A 17,148-nucleotide genomic window follows, 5' to 3' on the forward strand; every position below is an offset into this window, starting at 1 on the left:
AAAAAATTTAAAATTTCATTTTACGACTTTGTTCACATTTTCAATGTACTTACATAGTCATGTCAATTTACAGCTTTTTAGTAGCAATGGTATCTGCGCTAAACCACGGACAGACGGACGGACTGACATGACGAAACTATAAGGGTTCCTTGTGGACTACGGAACCCTAAAAATCACATCTATATATTGAAATCCAAAATGGCAGACATGCACTTTATAATCCTATATCCAGAATCTTGAGGTACAAGTAAAATAAAAGTATCTATAGATATTCAAAGGAATTTTAATTTTCAAATGAGTATGATTTGTCACAATAAAATAAATTAAAATTACAATGTTAAAGATACACCGAAAAATATAAATGCAATATTTAAATTAGAAAAATCATGACCAGCATTAATTCAACTTCAAATGTCTTATTAAATTCAAATAATTAAATTAAAATAAAAAGTTGATATTGATAAAATTATAATTTGAGAGATGTTAGTAATAATATAATATATAGGTACTATTTTTGGTAGTAAACATCACAGTCGCACATTTTATATAATGAATATTCCTTAGACATCAATAAATACTGCAAAACATAAGATTCATGGTTAAATATTAAAAAAATCTTAATCCTATACCCTATAAACATTATCAACTAAAATGATTATCGCATAACATCTTAAATTTTCCTACACGTTTCATATTTTATATAGGAAAATATTCTTCAGTACATTATCTGACATTATAATTATAACAATTTATATATCTAAAACGTCTATTGTTAATGTCAGATCTTTGCCTTACTAATTACTCATCATTAATAATTTTCTTATCTAACTACATATTATATCTAAGCACGAGTTGTGATACTTGTAGGATTTTCTTTTGTATCCTTAATATAACTGTTTCTCGAAGTATCATTCATATCATTCTGGTCATCAACTTTAGCTTTTTCCTCTTTGCCGTCATCTTTTTCTTTGCTAGTGAAATTCCAATCTTGCGTGTTCCCCGTGCCGAACAAAACGAAAAATATAGCAGACACAATGTACACGGACGCTCCTACGAAGAATACTGGACGCCATTGTTCGAAATTATCCTGTGAAAATTACAGAGGTCTTAATAACTTTGCAATAAATAAAATATTTATAAAACCATTATCATCATCATTAAAAAAACATCATCGTTTTGTCAACCGACTTTATTTCCAAGATCTAAATAGGCAACTTTTGCAATTAATTGAATATTAATAATCAAGTGATGGATATATTCAGTATTCACCTATAGTTTTATCATTTCAGTACTGAGCAGAACTTAACTAAAAAATAATTGGAATTTCTCAAAGAGATGCAATAAGTGTATGAACATGAACAATACAATGATTGCTTAAAGTCTGCTTTACTGAAGTATTACAAGACGTAAACAAATCAGTTCATGAAAAAAAAATAAGTAGAAAAAATATTATAATAAGCTTCTTACCCCATTCCTTGTAAAGTACGCTGTAATCATGGGTGTAAAGAAGCCAGCAGTGCTCCCAATGAAATTCGCTATTCCATACAACGTCCCCGCGTAATTAGGCGCAAGATCCTGATGATTCTGGAGATTCGTCAACGTTGCTGCACCGTTGAAACCCATCGACATCGTGATCATCGCAACAGACAATGCAGTGTTACATCCGGTATAAACCAATAACACCAAAAGGATTCCAGGTAAAACATGCGAGAACAGACAGAAGAACTTTCTAATAGTAGTCGTTGTCATTAATTTTCTTGATAAAATGCAATCTCCTACAGCTCCAAATATTGTTGCCATGAACAGTCTCGCTAGGTATGGAAGTGCAGATATGATGCCAGCTGCGGCTAGTTCAAAGCCGAGTACACTAGATACGAATTTAGGTCCAACTGTCATTATGAAGTATAAGCCCCATAGATTGCCGAAATGAAGAATGATCATCGCTAAGAACGGGAACGAAGTGCATATGCTTTTAAACGGGGGCATTCCCTGAAAAGAAAATTGATATTAGCACTTGTTTGGCGACATAATTTTTAACCGCAAAATTAGCACAATTATCGTATGTTTAGCAAAAATCCATAAATATGGACTTTAGACTGGAAAACCCTGTTATATTTAGTTTGAAGATTTACATACACAGGGTGTTGCGGAGTATTTCCCATAAGTTCAAGGTATTGATAAGTCTACTTACAGAAGCCGAACTGCCTAACTAATTTTTTTTTTCATACAAAGTAATTCAAATAATTCCGACTATTCATGTCTTATGAATACACACCTTTATCTCTCCTTGCATTTTAAAATACGCAATCATAGTGGCAAAACTGTCGATATCCACGAGATATTGCAACTCGCACTTCACTAGTAAACTACTTCATATGTTTATTAATGAATAAGTTTGGCTAGTTATATGTTAAAGATGCGATATATAAATAGATATGATCTATTTAAAGAAATATTTTTTACTCCGAAATTATTGTTACACATGTTCCTTAGACATTTTTAATTATTTTTCCTTAAAGAATATAACCCTAGAGTTATGGGAAATAATCACATGCACCCTGTATATTAAAGTACCTGCGAATACTTATTTGACTTTTTGTGTAGGCTAATTGAATAACACTCATATGTTAAGATAATATTTATTGAAGCAGTCAACATTAGCTCACCTTGGATTTTTTAATCTTGTCACCCAATGCGTCTATTATGTATTTCCTTTCCGCTATACTGATTCTCGGATGATCCGCGGGCGTGTCTGCCACGAGGTACCACCAGAATCCGCACCAAACGAACGTCAACCCGGCTGGTACGTAAAAAGCAGAAGCCCATCCGAACTTTTCCAGTAGAGGTCCTGTTAGTGACCAAGTGACGACTGTTCCTAAAGTCCCGCCCATCATAGCGCTCACAAATTTTCCTTTCTCAGCCGGAGGTGCCCATCGCGCTACTAAAACGTGCAAAGCTGGATAAATGAAACCCTGCGAAATTACGAACGTCGTGATTATGGATAAAAAAAAAGCATCTTATGCTATTTTCAAAAACTACTTTTAGAAGACTTTTGTGACTTGGAGGGGCCCTGTATCAAACTTTACTTTATTTATTGTATAAACAACAAAAGATTTCTTTCAGATTGGTCCCATTTCATTTTCATGAAAATCGGTTCAGTAATTTTGTGTTAAAATCAAAATAACTGAAATACGTCTTTGAAGTCGGTTCAATTGTTATAAAGATTATTATATATTTTTTCCGGGAAACACCAGATTTAGTTACATTCATTTTACCAATGATTTTACAAACATTTTACCAATTTTTGCTTTCACATGTAAGGGGCCCTTGTGGTCCGGGGCCCCGTATAATTGATACAGCTGATACGGCGACAGCTACGCCCGTGACCTTTAGATTTAGAGCGAATGTTACAAATTAAAAACTAAATGAGCGCAATGATTATACTTACCCCAGCAAATCCAAGAAAGAATCTCACTACGACCAAAGCAATATAATCTAATCTTGCAGCTGCTGGGCTTATCATGGTCAAAACAGCGCTAGCCAAAGAAGTTACGAGGACCACATATCTCGGACCCCATCGCTCTGCCGCCATCCCGCCCACCAGAGAAGTGACCGGATAACACCAGAAGTACGATCCGAGAATTGTTGCTTGCTGATCTTTCGACCAATTGAATGAGCCTCCTCCGATCTGGAAATGTATATTTTTTGTAGTTATTATTAAAAAACCAAGATAACGCAACGGTAATTAGAAAACTGTCGTCGATAAACAGGGCAATACTTTGTAGTGCCTGCATTCTGTAAGGTTACATCGATGTGGCATCGCTCATTTCTACGGCGACTTCGTCGTTCGTGATATTTTATTTTTGGCGTCTTATACAAATAAAGTTCAAATTCTAATAAAACTTCTTAAAGGCGATATTACATCGACGTGTATAAAATAGCGGAATCACACCCCAGGGTATATGCAAGGAACATGTAGGTACTACAAAATGTCCCGTGTCCATCAACTTGAGGCAATAGTATTTTCATATTTAGGCATAAGTTAGAGATATTATATGTCAATCTTTTATTTTAAAACTTTCGCAATATTTTACGTGAAAAAGTCACGTAAAATATTTCGAAAGTTTTAAAATAAAAGATGTTTGTTTGTAAAGCTGTTGAAAATATAATATTTTTTTTTTATTCTTTACAAGTTTGCCCTTGACTACAATGTCACCTGATGGTAAGTGATGATGCAGTCTAAGATGGAAGGAGGAGGATGAAAATCCACACCCCTTTCGGTTTCTACACGGCATATATTTATATATTTTATAATAATAATAATAATAGTTTATTTGCGTGAATTATTGTTCTTTACAACAGTAGATTTAAAGTACGCAGACCCGAAATATAGTAATACTATATATTATAGTACGGTTGGCAACCCTATAGTTCAATTTTATGTAAGCCAAAAAAAAAGGTGACAAAAGGACTAGCTCTTTATTTTGCGCAAAGGACCAGCCTGGCTGTCCAACGCGAAAATGCAGTATTCTTGCCACCATTCCAGGTGGACGTGATATGTACAGTTCCTAAAGTGTTTTTCAGATAACATGGGTACGGTGACAGTCGCCTATATGATGTTCATAATACGTACGTACGTACGTACTATTATCGTGAGTCACGACAAACTTCAAAGAGTGAAACAACCTGTCACCCGCACCACCTAATACATGAAACGAACTGTAGGATAAAGGTAAAAATATAAGATCAATATTTCATAGGATTCGAACCTAGAACCTCATGACGAAACGAGTACAACCCGCCAGACTATAAAAAAAATACTGAGTAAACAATGTCTGACTTTAAAATCCCTCTCTACACAAACAGAATAATTTGCGGTATAACTATTACAAAGTATTTTATTGCTATTCTGGGTATGTTATAACTATAAAGCAATCTTTACCAGTACATAGCGTGAACAATGATTACATGGTCACAGTTGTAGTAAAAAAAAATACGTTACGTTTATTCTCATATTATTCCGATCAATAACAAAGGCGCGTTTTCCACAAAACAGAAATATTTTATTATAGGTAGGTATAGGTATAACTATGATAAAATATGGTCCTATTATTATCAATAGAACAAATGGTTGATAAATTTACGACACTCTGTATTCTATTTTTATTACACTCATAAGATCACAGATAGATGAAAATAAAAATGAAATGGTATAGTAGCAACTAACTAGTATTTGTAAGTATAGAGCGTTTTCATGTAAATCCAATCCATCAGTCCATATTATTATTATTATATTGATGCACTGTCCATGTTCGTAGTACGAGCATAGTGTTTTGCAAATCTTGTACTTTTAATATTCGAAACAATTGTTTTTTTAAGATTTTATAGCGGGTTTTGAGGGTGGCGACCGAATCAAGAAATTCCATAACGAAAATAAACCTAACACCCAAGCAGTGCATCAAGTTAACACATTTCGACGTTGTCATATCAACTCAACTGGACAAGTGGTGTGAAACCAAGGGCAAACTTATTAAACCAGTTCGGTTCCAGCTCAACGTAGACTTTTTTTTTCTAAAGAAAAAAATACTGAATAAATAAACCTTTATCGCGGAAGTATCCGAGTGCACACGTATTTTTTTTTTATAATTAGATAAGCTTACACTTAGTTACATTGTGGGCATAAAAGGCCACTAAGATTAATCTATGTGTCGCGAAAAACTCCACATAGTTCCACAACTCAAGTCTCATCATCAACAGGTCAAATCTAGAATTTCATTCATCAAAAGACGTTAAGCGACTACTTATAGCTCGTGCGCTGTAGCAATGTGCGGGTGACAGTTCACTGTACTCTTGAAAGTTTGCCACGACAACTGTCACCCAGAGCAAGCTACAGCGCACGAACAATAGGTTATAAAATTATAACTTTCGAATTTGTGATGAACTGATGATTATGAACTGTAGGTACCTGTCTTGGCGCTTCCCTTATTTCAGGAATGTCAACATGCCGCAGAGACTCGTTCAACACTTCATTATCAGAGCTGCACTGTGATCGTGACCTGGTACAAGCAAATTATAATTGTAGTAGGCATAACAGACACACGTAATATTGCCTAATTAAGGATTTTCTAAGAATTTGATAAAGTTATTAAGTAGGCAACATTTTTAGGAATAAGCTTCAATATAAGTGAATTACACCGAATGTCATTAAAAATCTCGACGGGTCTTGTTCAGCTTTTTTTTATCTATCTGTCTGTCTTTGTGTCCGAGCAATATCTGTATCGGCTGAACCGATTTCACTGGCAGATGAGAAGGTTATTGAGCAACATATAGCCTCATCATTATCAACCCATGTTCGGCTCACTGCTGAGCTCGAGTCTCCTCTCTGAATGAGAGGGCTTAGGCCAATAGTCCACCACGCTAGCCGAATGCGGATTTGCAGACTCCACAAACGCAGAGAATTAAGAAAATTCTCTGGTATGCAGGCTCCCTCATGATGTTTTTCCTTCACCGTTTGAGACACGTGATAATTAATTTCCTAAAATGCACACAACTGAAAAGTTGGAGGTGCATGTCTCGGACCGAATTCTAACCCACACCCTCCGAAATCCGAAACCGCAGAGGTCATACCCACTGAGCTATCATGGCTCTTACACACATACATATAGCCTTCTTTATTAATCGTTTAATATTATGAATCCCGGTAAAGGTAAACCAAATCCTGTACATTCTTGTATAATATTGTTTTGAAAAAAGTTAACTCCAATCCTAATATAACAATTTCGTAATAATTCATAATACTTTGCAGATGCCTATGGGCACACTTATCCCGTTACTTTATGAGATAGCCTCTATAAATAGCTTACGTTCAAGATAAAGGTAAACGATACAAAAAAGAGTAGCATCGACATCATTAAAATTCCCTTTTGCCTTTGCTATTTTCTACTCAACTGGACAAACAGGTCCAAGAATTACGAAACTTTGCCTAACGACTGCGTCAGCCTTTAGCCAGTTTACTTTAATAATAATTAATCTATTTTTATCAATTATCGCATCATTATGTGTCTTTGTGCCTTTGGCAGTAATAGCGCTATATACCTAAACTAAATGTCAGACATCGACCACATAGCCAGGTCTCTTCCATTCCATCCATTTCAAAGTCAATCAGCCTGAAAAAACTATATATACAAAAGAAAGAAAGAAAATCGTGTTGGTTACACTACTGTAACCCAAGAAGGGATGGACCGATTTGGCTTTTGGTGGAGATGTATCTTATAACCAGGGGACGTACCTACATAGGGCACCTAGGTAGGGTTTCACGCGGACGAAGTTGCTAGTTGGTATTATATCTAAGAAAGGCAGGGTTCAAAAAGTGCTATCCTGAAGTTCCTGGTAAAGAAAATGAGACAAACTTTTTAAATCATTTTATAGTAGTCCTTGAGAATTGAGCATAAATGTTCTGAAACGCTCAAAGATCGAGTTCAAAGTTTCCTACATGCATATACCACTGCATACAGGAGAAGCTAAAAAATATTTTATACAGATTTGACTTCCTTAAGTTTAAAATATATGTGTAGATACATATGCTAAAACTTGTGTGGAATCTTATAATGATTATTCTCTTTTCGCACTCACGAGATATTTCTAGCTGGCTGCGGCACCATTGCGATCAGGTTTAGGCTCATGTTGACTCGTAGCATGTACACCACCCAGCAGCTTGTGAACAACATCAGCCAAAGATTGAACCTTACTGGGACTACATCTGAAACAAAAGGAACATTATCTAGTAATGTTTCATAATTATCAACCCATAATCGGCTCACCGCTGAGCCGATTATGGGTTGATCATCGAGTCTCCCGTCAGAATGAGAGGGGTTAGGCCAAACCACACGCTGGCCCAGTGCGGATTGCCAGACTTTACACACGCAGAGAATTAAGAAAGAGGAGTGAGATTCGAACCCACACCCTCCGGAATCGGATGCAGAGGTCATATCCACAGGGCTATGACGGGTCTTAATCAGTAATGTTTACACCATAGCATATCTATTGAGTTATCCCTATAGACAAAAAAATCATGCTTACGTACGAGTAGAATGGTGACAAGAGTACTAATTTTAAGTTTTGTACCTACCCCAAAAACACGCGCGTTGAAATCTTTTTTAGGAAGAAAAGGTAGGTATTAATAGGTTTGTAATTTGCGTGTGAAATTTTAATATACGAAAACTTAATGCATACTTTTTGCGACATAAATACAAAACATGCTGTATTAACAAAGTTTAATGAATTACATAGTACATAATTTAAATGAATTAAATAGTAAAAATCTGATTATTTTACAAAATAAATAAATGGATTCAGTACACAATAAGTACTCGAATAGCAACATGTATATAGTTCATTAAATTCATCGACGTACCTATAAAATACAATAGTTATTACCTAATATCATTTTTCGATCAGCAATGTACCTACTACTACCACTAGTACCTACATTTTAATCACCAACAATTGTGTTAGTTATATACATAACATTATACAGTGACAATTGTATAATTCGTGATGTTATTAAGTATCTGATGCTAGTATTGTTTTGAGTCAGGTAAAATATTATACAACCGGTCACCGATATAACTTATGTAGGTACCATTCATATTGGTTTATCTTGAAACAAAAAATTATCATCAAATGTTTGCCAAAAATATTCTAACCTGTATACCTACATCTGATTAACATAAAAATGTAAGATATATTTCGTATACTAAAACATTATTTATATTTCCCTCAACGTACCTAATGGCTTTTGCAAATATAGGTTTCACCGTTTTTATAGAAGCTCGTTGATCTTGTGGTTAGCTATGTGGCTTCGGATCATGAGGTCTGGGTTCCAGTCCTGGGTATAAGAAATATTGGGTTTGTTTTTTTTTCACAAAAATATCAGCAGCAGCAGAATTGGGAAGAAAGAAAAAACATTTATTTTACTACACTGGAAGTGGTATGATCCCTGTGCTTCGGATGTCGACCGTTATAATGGGACCCTAAACTAGAAAGCGTAGTGTTGATCAACCCCACACCAGGTGGACAGACGACATCAAGCGAGTCGCAGGGATTCGCTGAATGCCAGCGGCTCAGTATCGTGATGGTTGGAAGTCCCTACAAAAGGCCTATGTCCTGCAGTGGACGTCCTGATAACGGGACCTAGTTATCGTCAGATAAAGCTGGATATTATTAGGTTTTCTATTCCGTGTTCGGCCAAAATAAACGGTGTCCGTCTTGTCCGGCTTTTGTTAGTGTTTACATTTAGCAAACGAACGAACGACGAGTGTGTTTGGTATCAAAAACGGTAATAATCATGAATGCTTGATTTTACATAAAATGGTAGTAAGTAAGTATCTATTAATACTAATGTACACAATCCTTAAAAATGAAGGTAGTCTGGCCTTTTTACCCAAATGTCAGGCCAAACTGACTGGACTGTACGGCTTTTCATTTCGGCGACCTGGCACCTCTATCGCCAGGCATGGCATGACTGTAATTAGTCCTATATACGCTTTTCGCCCTACGCTCTAGCCCCTTAGTGAGAGATTAGAATATCTATTTTACTTATCTATTTTAGAAATTAGGTGAGGACGATGATTTATTTATTTATTTATTTATTTATTTATTTATTTATTTACGTACACTTACAATATACATATAGAGACATACACAAATAATATATATGATGATGATGAGTTTAGTGTACAAACAACGAGAGAGGTATATCACGCGATTCAAACAGATACGAGTATGTATATTTGTACCAATAGGTATTTAAAATCTATTATTAGGTATATTATTAGGTAAATAAAGACCCAAAAGCCTAAAAGATAATTGAGGAAAACGAAACGTTTCTCTAACTATAGCCTTTTTTTTTTGGCAAAATCTAATGACAATTTCGCAGAAACATAATTGTGTTTGTTTAGCTCCAAGTTCTTTGATTCATTTACTTTACTACAAACTAAACATTCACGCCACCATTACGGTTTTCCGGGACAAATTATTTCTTATCGTGATTTTTCTAAAATGTTTTTTTTTTACTTCATCATCATCATTATCACCTTATTTTAACGGCAACAAGGCCACGCCATATGTTTTTTTTGTACTTAAAGTTAGTAAAATTATTTTTATTTAAGTACTACATAACTTTGTATAGATATTGGGAAAACACACAAATTAATGTTCCTTAGATATTTATATTTAATTTTTCTTAGAGAGTTATGGAAAATACTCCCGAGCACCCTGTATATTACTTTACAAGCTCAACTTACTCAAATGTCAGGTAATGTTATTAGATAACGGTGATTATTGAAGTCGTAAGCTTATAATAACTCGACCCAGGACTCAAACCCAAGCCCTACATCAGCCGCAGTCTCATAGGCTAATCACTGCACCAGTCAGTTATATTATAGGTATCATTACGCCATAGGTAGTTGTACTCATTACTTCAAAGACACAAGACGACATTATGTCAATCGCCCAACCGAGCCTAATCGTTCTCCAGATACGCCATGATTATTAGGAAAATTTGCACCACATCACAGTAGGTACTGTAGCGTCATAATGCTTGACAACTTTATAGACGTGTCTCAGATAATTTTTCTCTAAATAAAAGTATACCTATTACCTGCTCTTCTTTGATCAGGTATAGATTTCCTGGTTGCCTTGTCATAGTGCCTACCACCTTCGAAACATCTCCTTTCCAACAAAAAAATAATTATCAGATCGGTTACTAAAAGACGAAGTTATGCGACAAAGCGCCACAGTATGGGAAATTTCATTTATTTATTTCAGTTATTTTCATTTTAACACAAAATTACTGAACGGATTTTCATGAAAATGAAATGGGAGCAATTTTTAAGTATACTCTTTCAAACAAAAAAAGAATTTTTAAAATTGGGTATTAAATGACAAAGTTATGAGATAACAAACATTGAAAAAAAAGTTTAATTAGAAAATAAATAATGAAATTAAAAGGAAAACGATCACAGCTAAATGGATTTTTTAAAATTATTCAACCAACGCAAACGCTCACTCTAATAATAATAAGTCTTTATTTCAGGCTATAAACCCATTTAAAATATACAGATAAATAATAGTAGGCAATTAATTAGTCATATAGTAAATCTACAGTAAAGTACCTAATTTAAATAATTTGGTACGTTAAAACATTTCTCTAGAAGAGCAAACATTTCTTATTTCCTATTACTGTCGCGATGCACGGTAAGCCAATACTTTAGAATAGGATTTTCAGGGCACTCGGAGCATACACTGAGGATTTCGTTTCGAGAATTCCTGAGACGGAACCAAAAATGATGGAAGGATGATCGCGAAATAATCTTGTACTTTGGCGTCGGCAAACATACCCGATGCACTACAGTATTTAGGCAGTTTCATCAGAATGCGGTATGCATTATTATACTGCACTCTGATGTTGCTACGTGCCCTCGAGGTGCAATTGACCCATAGATTGCTGACTGGTGTAAAAGCATTGACAGTATGCTAAGTCGGTATTCGTAGTAACTGCGGAACCCTACACTGCTTACCATTAAATCAACATCGCGGGCAGAACGGAATCATCTATCAGGTCCGCTACAAATTTTCTAGCAATAAAAATGTACTAAAAATAGGCTAAATTTATTAATATATGTTAATTTACAAAAAAATAAGTTTTTATAACTTAAGTGTTATCGCTGCAAAAAATGTAACGTCACGTTACTAAAATTAAAAGGTTATAATTAAATACTTAATTGTAAGTTAGGTTAGGAATTCATACAATTTTGATGGACTTGTTTAGCTTCCGTTTACGTAAACTGTATAATCCCTAACACCGTAACCAAACAACAGAACCTTATTTGCATTTTCGTAAGGTTATTTATGGTACATTAATTATTAAATGAGTATTAGGTTTTAGAACTGACAAACGTAATAAAATAGTTTGAAAACCGCCGACAGATAGGTAGACAAACCAACGACGCAAACAGAGAGGTGTTTCTAAGTTTGACGTATCTGTTTGTTACATTTTCTCTCTGTGGGACCATATAGCTCCCGAACGTATGAAGTCTGCAAATGAAAACGTCTGCAAATATACTTCAGTGCGCTTTCATTTGATGAGGTGGTATCAAGGAAAGAGAATATTGATGACTTGATCGAGAGTGTATTTAATAATTTCATTTTTGTTGTCAATAAATAATGCTGTATCTACGAATATGTATATATTCGTAGATACTACATCATACATTCTCGTATATAGGAAACTTCTTTGGGACATCTGCTGTCTATTCTAAAATCGAAAGAAATGATTTGTAAGCAGACATACCAGAATGCAAGGTCAATAAAGTTCTGTAAGATCCTGTAAAGGGTTCTATATTTTTCGTTTTTAAGGTACAGGGCCAATGATATTTTATACTATAGATATGTTACGTGCCCACAAAATCACCGCTTAAAGTGATCCGAATTTAGCTATTCTATTAAGAGCGTCGGGGGTTAAAAATGAATCCATATATCCCAAAATGAATCCATATATTCGTCACGCCATCACGCGTGAACGGCTGGACATATTTCACTATTTTTTTTTTGATGTTGTGTTTGTTATTGTCAGGAGAAGGTTCTTATGACAGAAAAAAAAATGCGCGGAAAATTAGAAAAATGGGGTAGGGGTAGGGTAGGAGTAGGGTAGGGGTAGGGTAGGGGTAGTTGCGGGCGTCTGCTAGTTGAAGAAATAATACTTGTACTGTTATGTATTCTATGGATAACGAATATATTTATTTGTCTAGCGGCTGATGACAGAGAAAAAAATATAATAATAGTCAATTTATGGCTATTCAGTATACACCGTTACGACCTCCCAAAGTCTTGTAACACAAAATCCATAATTTTTAATAATATACCATATAAGTAATTATTATCTGACAAACTTTCGGCTTCTATAAAATAATAAAGGTTTGGTCATCTCAGGCTATCGCTCAATAATAACAAAATATGTGTCACAGGTAAACGTAGGTAGGTAAACGTTCGACAAATTAACCGTATAAAATGTTTCAGGAAATGAGTACACAAATCACACTAGTGGAATGTCATGGTGTTTTGTGTTGTGACCTCGACTGGCCACGCCAAGCGATGGCTAAACACGGCAAACACCAAGCCCAAATAATGATCGCTCCCTATAACTTAATGCGATTTAATCGTAGCTAATATAATAACACAAAAAAATATTTTGTTTTAATCGACCGATACATTAATCATCGTATTATATTCATCATCATCATTAACAGCCCACATTCGGCTCAATGTTGAGCACGAGTCTCCTCTCAGTCTTATCTTAATTTCATTGAGTCACATAGTAAACAACGAAAGCTGTTTACATACAATACATACAATGTCGAGTTTTTGTGTTCAGGAACTGTAAAAACTGTATATACATAAACATAATATAATGGAATTAAACACAAAATTGTGCATGCATATTTTGTGGTGATTTTTAAGTCACATGACATATCTAATAGTATAAAATCATTGCTTGTACATGAAAAATAAAACGACTTTGACCATCCACTTTATAAAACTCGTTTAGTATGTACCTAATTAATTCAGTTTTTAAATACATATTTAAATCTATTATAATTTATCTACATCAGCAATCTCATGAGTTATTATAAAATGTGATCACTAATAGGTCATATCAAATTTAATAAAAAACATTATTAATTTTGTGTAGTACATTTATGTGCTACCTTCTGATCAGTTTGAAGGCGGTGCCAAGCCAGTGATGTTTTAATTTAAGCCGTTTAAATTACAAAATTTCAAAAACGGCTTTAATTAAAACACGATCATACCACATAGGTAAGATGTTATTTTTTGCTTTTTAGTTTAGGTTAATTATCGTATGAAAGTCATTGTTATGAAGGTCTCAAATATATTTATTTTTTATAATTTTAAAATATTATGCAGTTTTCAAGTTCTTCGAGAAAATAAATACTGCCTATTTGGTTAAAATCGGTTGAGCCGTTCAAAAGTTATGAGAGGCTTACTACCAAATTTCATTGAAATCGGCTCTGTAGTTCAACCGTGAAAAGGTATAATTCTCGGCAAACATCTTGAACAATCCATTTAAATGCGCAGAAGTCGATTTGTCGGTCTCTTTGGTGGGGCGAAGGAAACGCAGGGAAATACAGAGCGCGCGCGCCTGCTATTGGTAAATCAGTCCGCCTTGTCCATTGTCATAAAGCTACGCCACTTTTGTTCAAGACAGACAGACTACTTTCGCATTTATAATCTTAGTAAGTATGGATGTATGATGTAATAAAATAAAAATTTTAATAAAAAAAATACAACCGACTTCAAAACCTAAAAACGTTCCCACTAAACTAAAAAGTGAAAAATAACATCATAATATGTTCTACCTGCTGATCAGTATGAAGGCGGTGCTAAGCCGGTGATGTATTAATTCAAGCCATGTGAGAATATCTTATAGATTTAGATTTTGCAGGCAGTGTTGTTTCATGTCGTCCTGTCAGAAATGGCTTAAATTAAGACAACACCGGCTAAGCACCGCCTTCATACTGATCAGCAGGTAGAACATATTATGATGTTATTTTTCACTTTTTAGTTTAGTGGGAACGTTTTTAGGTTTTGAAGTCGGTTGTATTTTTTTTATTAAAATTTTTATTATTTTTCCATTTTTAGTGTAAAATTTCATTTCAAATGAATACATAAGGCCCGAATGACAGTCACAACCCATCTAGGTACAAAATTCTCAGCAATACAAATTAATCAAGCCCAAGCACAAGGTAGCTACCGTAAACCGTTAAGGGGTTCCCTTAATTGACCTTGGTCTTCATCATCAGACCCCTAATAACAGACACAACTCATCTAGGTAGAAAGTTCTCAGCAATACGAATTAATCAAGGCCAAACACAAGGTAGTTGCTGTAAATTGTTAAGGAGTTCCCTTAATTGTCCTTGGTCTTCATCACCAAACCCCTAAATGACAGTCACAACCTATCTATGTGGAAAGTTCTCATTAATACAAATTAATCAAGCCCAAACACAAGGTAACTGCTGTAAATCGCCGAGGAGTTCCTTCGTCTATTTTATGACTCCATCATCAGATCGATTTTAAACCTTCATGAAATTATAGTGCTTAAAAGTACTAAATGGAAAAGTATACGAACACACTAGACACCCATATAATTTTTGAAAGTCCCCCTCAATTTCTCCAGGATCCCATCATCAGATCTTGACATGATGGCAATGGGACCAAATGGGGACTATACCGTTTCAAACAAAAAAAGAATTTTTGAAATCGGTCTAGGCGTCTTAGAGTAATCGGTGTACATACATAAAAAAAAAAAAAAAAAAATACCGACCGAATTGAGAACCTCCTCCTTTTTGAAGTCGGTTAAAAAATCATTAACTGGGTTCCGAGGTATTTTCCCTCACTCGAGTGAATTTCAAGTCTACCCAAAAAATTCTAGAGGATTTCTTTGGGTAGACTTGAAAAAATCTTAATGTATGCATTAATTATTAATGTTACCATAATTTGATGGTTTAAAAATATGCAACTCAATAAATTAATTTTTTACAATTTTTCATTCCCCATTTTAATCCAATTTTATTTTTCTACAAAAAGTGAGTCAATGAATTTCCAAAGTTCAGTTGAACAGTCTATACCAATCCATCAAACTCTACGGTTATATCGTGACAACGTAACAAACCAACAAACCGATAGCATATGTTTTCTGTGCCGATAACTTCGCATTTATATGTTCGTTTCGAAGTTCGATGATCTCTGTTTCGCAGTTGGTAGAGCTGTGGTTCTCAACAAAGAGGTGCTTGGACTCGATTTCCAACACGGGTCAGTTTTGGTTTTTTTTTTTTAATTTGGTCAGATCAGGTAAGCTTCGGCAGTGGCTAGTTACCCTACGGCCAGAAACCGCCAAGTGATTTAGAGTTCCGGTACGATGCCACGTATAGAAACCATCAGAGGTATGGGTAGAATAACCCGCTCCCATTGTAGATTGCATCGTGACATTCACATAATATCAGCTAAGATTGCAGCCAAGGGCTATCTTGTCATAGAATTAAAAAATCCTACTGATATTATAAACGCGAAAGTTTGTATGGATGTTTGGATGTATGTTTGGATGTTCGTTACTCTTTAACGCCGCAACAACTAAACTAATTTGGCTGAAATTTGGAAATAGATTTAAATCTGGATTAACACATAGGCTACTTTTTATTCCGAAAAAGTCCACGGATTTCCGAGATTTGCCAAACCTGATAATTTTGATGGTATGAATGTTTGTTACACTTTCGGCTACTGAACCGAATCACCTAAAATTTGAAGTAAAGATAGATTATAGTCTGAATTAACACATAGGCTACTTTTTATCCCGGAAAAATCCATGGTTCCTGAGGGATTGTGAAAAACTAAATTACACGCGGACGAAGTCGCGGGCGTCCGCTAGTAATGTTATAAAGATGTTAGATTAATGGATTACAAGTAAAATATTGATGAATATCAACCAGCCTTATTATTGCAATCCAATGTAATTAACCAGGCTACAACATAAAAGCAAATAAATCGTATCGATCGAGATAAAAACCCTATAAAATCACGTCCACATACCGCGCATTCGAAAAATTCTTTTATCGGTAGCATTCTTGTGCGTCAACAATACCCAGGCATTTGATAACATGACTAGTTCTACTGGTTAATTCATCTGTTGATATTAATTTGTCGGCGTACGACTAACGTATTTGGAAAACATCATTCATTTTAAACGCCCCTTACAATCTGTTATGGAATAACGTCGAATGTTTATCTTTTCAAAGAAAAGTGTCTATCTACTTGTAACGGATGGTACCTCAGTAATAATGCAAGCTTACGTGGAAGCGAAGATATTAGTACTATTTATAAAGGACTTACCGTTGCAAAAAGATAGTGAGTCCTACAAAAAATTATCAAAAATTATCTCTATGATCAAAAACAGTTTTATTCGTTAATTAATTCGGGGATAGGTAGCTACAAATAACTTTTACCTATCGAAGAAGCAATCGGCTTTTCTTTTACTCCAAACCTAACAGCATCTTGTACCTTTTGTCTGGCGGACGC

At 34.8% G+C, this 17,148-nt stretch overlaps 1 protein-coding gene across 2 annotated transcripts in view; it reads right to left on the minus strand.

The window, feature by feature from the left end:
* Window positions 1-267: 267 nt before the first annotated feature.
* The window catches only part of LOC112045360 (sialin), a 34,767-nt gene continuing 17,886 nt past the window's right edge, over window positions 268-17,148 (minus strand). For both annotated transcript variants that reach the window (XM_052887597.1, XM_024081510.2), the window contains exons 2-7: window positions 7,633-7,759; window positions 5,966-6,056; window positions 3,449-3,688; window positions 2,667-2,972; window positions 1,468-1,989; window positions 268-1,087 (exon numbers count right to left, since the gene is read on the minus strand). In XM_052887597.1, coding sequence (XP_052743557.1) covers window positions 842-1,087; window positions 1,468-1,989; window positions 2,667-2,972; window positions 3,449-3,688; window positions 5,966-6,056; window positions 7,633-7,759 — 1,532 coding nt within the window. In that variant the 3' untranslated portion in view covers window positions 268-841. The remainder of the gene's footprint in view (window positions 1,088-1,467; window positions 1,990-2,666; window positions 2,973-3,448; window positions 3,689-5,965; window positions 6,057-7,632; window positions 7,760-17,148) is intronic.

Source organism: Bicyclus anynana, chromosome 19, assembly GCF_947172395.1.
Source record: "Bicyclus anynana chromosome 19, ilBicAnyn1.1, whole genome shotgun sequence".
Taxonomy (NCBI): Eukaryota; Metazoa; Arthropoda; class Insecta; order Lepidoptera; family Nymphalidae; genus Bicyclus; species Bicyclus anynana.